A 3125-nucleotide genomic window follows, 5' to 3' on the forward strand; every position below is an offset into this window, starting at 1 on the left:
CTCCTCGTCTGTCTCCCCCTCACCCCGTCTCTTCGTCTTCTTTCCCTCGGTGATGTGTGTGTGTCTCCTGTTCGTGCGCATTTGTCTCACTCCTTCTGGGTGTCTGTCCCTAGAGCGTTTGTGTACGTTGGCTTCTTCCTCTGTCTCTCTGAGTTAGAACAAAGCGCACTCTGGGGCTGGGCAGCCTGTATGGTGAAAACGACCTGCTGGACCTGGATGGGGACCCTCTACGAGAGCGCCAAGTGGCCGAGAAGCAGCTGGCTGCCCTTGGAGATATTTTGTGAGTCTCCAGTCCCACCCCCTCCCCATGAACAGGCTGAAGAGATTGACGTATGTTGTGGGTCCATCTTCCAGCCTCTGTCTCTCTTCCACTTCTTCCTGATTATCCTTCTTCTGAAAGATGAGGACAGCCCTGCCTTCATGCTGCTCTCTCAGGCCGAGGGCCGCCAGTATTTGAAGGAAGTGGCGGAGCCTGGAGCTCCTTAAAGTAATCTGGTGGTTTTGACAACCCATGGGCTCCAGGCACACAGAGAGCGTGTTGCTTCCCCTTTCTGGCCTTCTTACTGGCCTGCCTCCCTTCCTGCCCGAGACCGTGTCTGACACTGACTGTGAGTCTCTCAGTGACGGAAGTTCGTTAGGAGGCAGACAGAACTGGCTTAAGGGAAATTGAACCATTTTTACCAATCACATCGGGAAACTAAACAAACTTATTAAGGAGCTCTGGCACAGCTGCTTTGGTTACGTTTTTCCAGTCCCATTTGCTAAAGAATCACCGGAGCCTGTGATACAAGTCCCACCATCAGAGACTTTGTTAGGGACACTCTCAGGTTTGGAGGTAGGAGACATGGGGGGTTTTAGCCTCCAGTACTGCTTTTTCACGAAGGAGCTGTGTGATTTTGATCAAGCAACTTCTACCTGGGCCTCATCTATAAAATGACAAGGTTTGGACCAGACGATCTCTGTAGTGTCTACTAGCTGATAGTTCCACTCAGCAGATATTTATGGAGTTCCTACTGTGTGCCAAACACTGTCCTAGGCTCTTTCCCTGTGGAGCGCCTGTTATAGTGGGAAGAGACAGCAGTATACAAGACAGAGCAAACGATACAGCATGTTAGAGAATAGTAAGTGCTAGGGGGAGAAAATGGAGTAGGATGAGGACAGTCAGGAGTACCAGCACTAGTGGGTTGCGATTTGAAATGGGGTGATCAGGGTGAGCCTCATTGAGAAAATGACACTTGAGCAATTGAAGGTTAGGGCGTCAAGGTGAAGAACATTCTGGGCAGAGGGAACGGCTAGGGCAAAGTAGGAATGTGCCGGACATATTCGAGGCCAGAGCAGGTTGAGAAAGTGGGTGGTAAAGTCAGAGAAGTGACAGAAGGGCCAGTGGCAGAGCCTTGGGGACTATTATAAGGACCTGAGTTTTTACTCTCGGTGGACGGGGAGCCGTTGGAGCTGGGTGAGCCTAGATTGTGGACGGAGGTCGTGGGAGAGCAAGGGAGGGTTTGGAGCAGGGAGACCAGTTAGGAGACTGTTACAGGAACACGGGTGAAAGATGGTGGAGCTTGGACTAGAGTGGTAGCGGTGGAGGTTGTAAAAAGAGGTCAGATTCTAGGTATGTTTCCACAGTAGAGCCAGTAGGAGCGTTTCCTGAAAATGGAATGTGGGGTGTGAGAGAAAGCGAAGAGTCAGGGAAAGTGCCAAGATTTGTTACCTGAGCTACAGAAAGGACAGAGGCACCATCAACTGTGATAAGGTGATGGCACGTGGAGCAGTTCTGTGGTGGAAGTTGGGCTTGGCTTTGAACGTGTCAAACTTGAGATCTTTTTTAGACATCAGACTGGAGATGTGAGTAGGCAACTGCACGTAGGAACCTGGCATCTGATGAGAGATCTGGGCTGGAGATGGGACCAGATGAGCTCACCCCGGGAGGGAATATTCTTTGAAAACTTAACCCTCGTACGGACCTGGAACACCAGCCAAGCCTTGGATCTTTCTGGGCCTTAGTTTCCCCAGCTGTCAGATGACAGCAATCATCCCCAGCACTGCAGGAATGGAGCGAAGACCTGGCTGAGCCGGTTTTGGGGTTATAGGTACCTCAGAATTCAGTGGGGCTATTATTGATAGCATACACACCCCACTTGTAGGGATTTCTGCCTAAAGTCGTGAAGCTTTGGTGTCATAAACTGAGGAGGATAATAACACCTACCTCGTGGGTTCGTGTGAGAATCAGAGGAGTTAAAACGTGTAAAGAGCTTAGAATAGTGCCTGGCCCAAGACTCGAACGTTAGTTGTTCCTACGTTTTCTCCTCTTTTAAATAGATCTCTTTGAATCAGGCCTCAAGGTATTTCCTCAGCTCTCTCACCTTCTTTCCTCTTGCCTCAGTGTCAGCCTCGCCCTTCTGATTTAGTTCTAAGTAGATACAAAGAGAACCCTGTTCCTCCATAATAACTTCAGAGGCTGAAGCAGACACCAACCAAGAGGCCACATCTGCCACATTGCCCTTCCTTTTAGCTAGAAGGACACTATCAACAAAGCTCTGTGCTAATAGAGTTCCTCAAGGGCATGAGAACTGTCACCCCCTGAGCCCCCAGCAGGCTCTAGGGCTGTGACCAAGAGTCTAAATGGGATATTTTATCATACTCATCCTCTTCTCCCTCACCAACCCTCCCTTCCTCCAAGAAAGAACTTACCCTCCCCCAGCCTCTGCACAGGCGGACGAGCCTCTGTCTTTGCAATCTGAGTCATCTTTTCTTTCTCTTGTTCCAGGTCCAAGTACGAGGAAGACAGGAGGTAAGTGAGTCCGTTGTGCATTTGCAGCTTTCAAGGTGGGAGGGAGGAGCTGTTGTAATAGCTAATAGTAATAGCTGTTGTGCTTTCTAGCTCAGCTCATCGCAGGAGAGTACCTAGCATTGCAGGACCATGTAGGAGCCCTGTCTGTCCAAGTTTAGTTCCCAGGTATTTGTATATCCAGAGCCCAGTGGGATCATAGACCCAGCCCCTGATGCTGGGACTAGCCAGCACTCTCCCCAGGCTCAGGGACCTGCCTGGGGAAGATCTGCTCTGCAGTGTGAAGACACCAAGCTTCCATAGCTCCAGCATTCCCATACCTGTCTTCCTCTTTTCC

General features: G+C 50.3%; 1 protein-coding gene across 1 annotated transcript in view; it reads left to right on the plus strand.

Moving 5' to 3' along the window:
- The window catches only part of ARHGEF11 (Rho guanine nucleotide exchange factor 11), a 149261-nt gene that overhangs the window by 124207 nt on the left and 21929 nt on the right, over positions 1–3125 (plus strand). The window contains exons 15-16 of the mRNA XM_023742599.1: positions 153–280; positions 2768–2791. Coding sequence (XP_023598367.1) covers positions 153–280; positions 2768–2791 — 152 coding nt within the window. The remainder of the gene's footprint in view (positions 1–152; positions 281–2767; positions 2792–3125) is intronic.

This window comes from Trichechus manatus, unplaced genomic scaffold (genome assembly GCF_000243295.1).
Source record: "Trichechus manatus latirostris isolate Lorelei unplaced genomic scaffold, TriManLat1.0 scaffold00213, whole genome shotgun sequence".
NCBI lineage: Eukaryota > Metazoa > Chordata > Mammalia > Sirenia > Trichechidae > Trichechus > Trichechus manatus.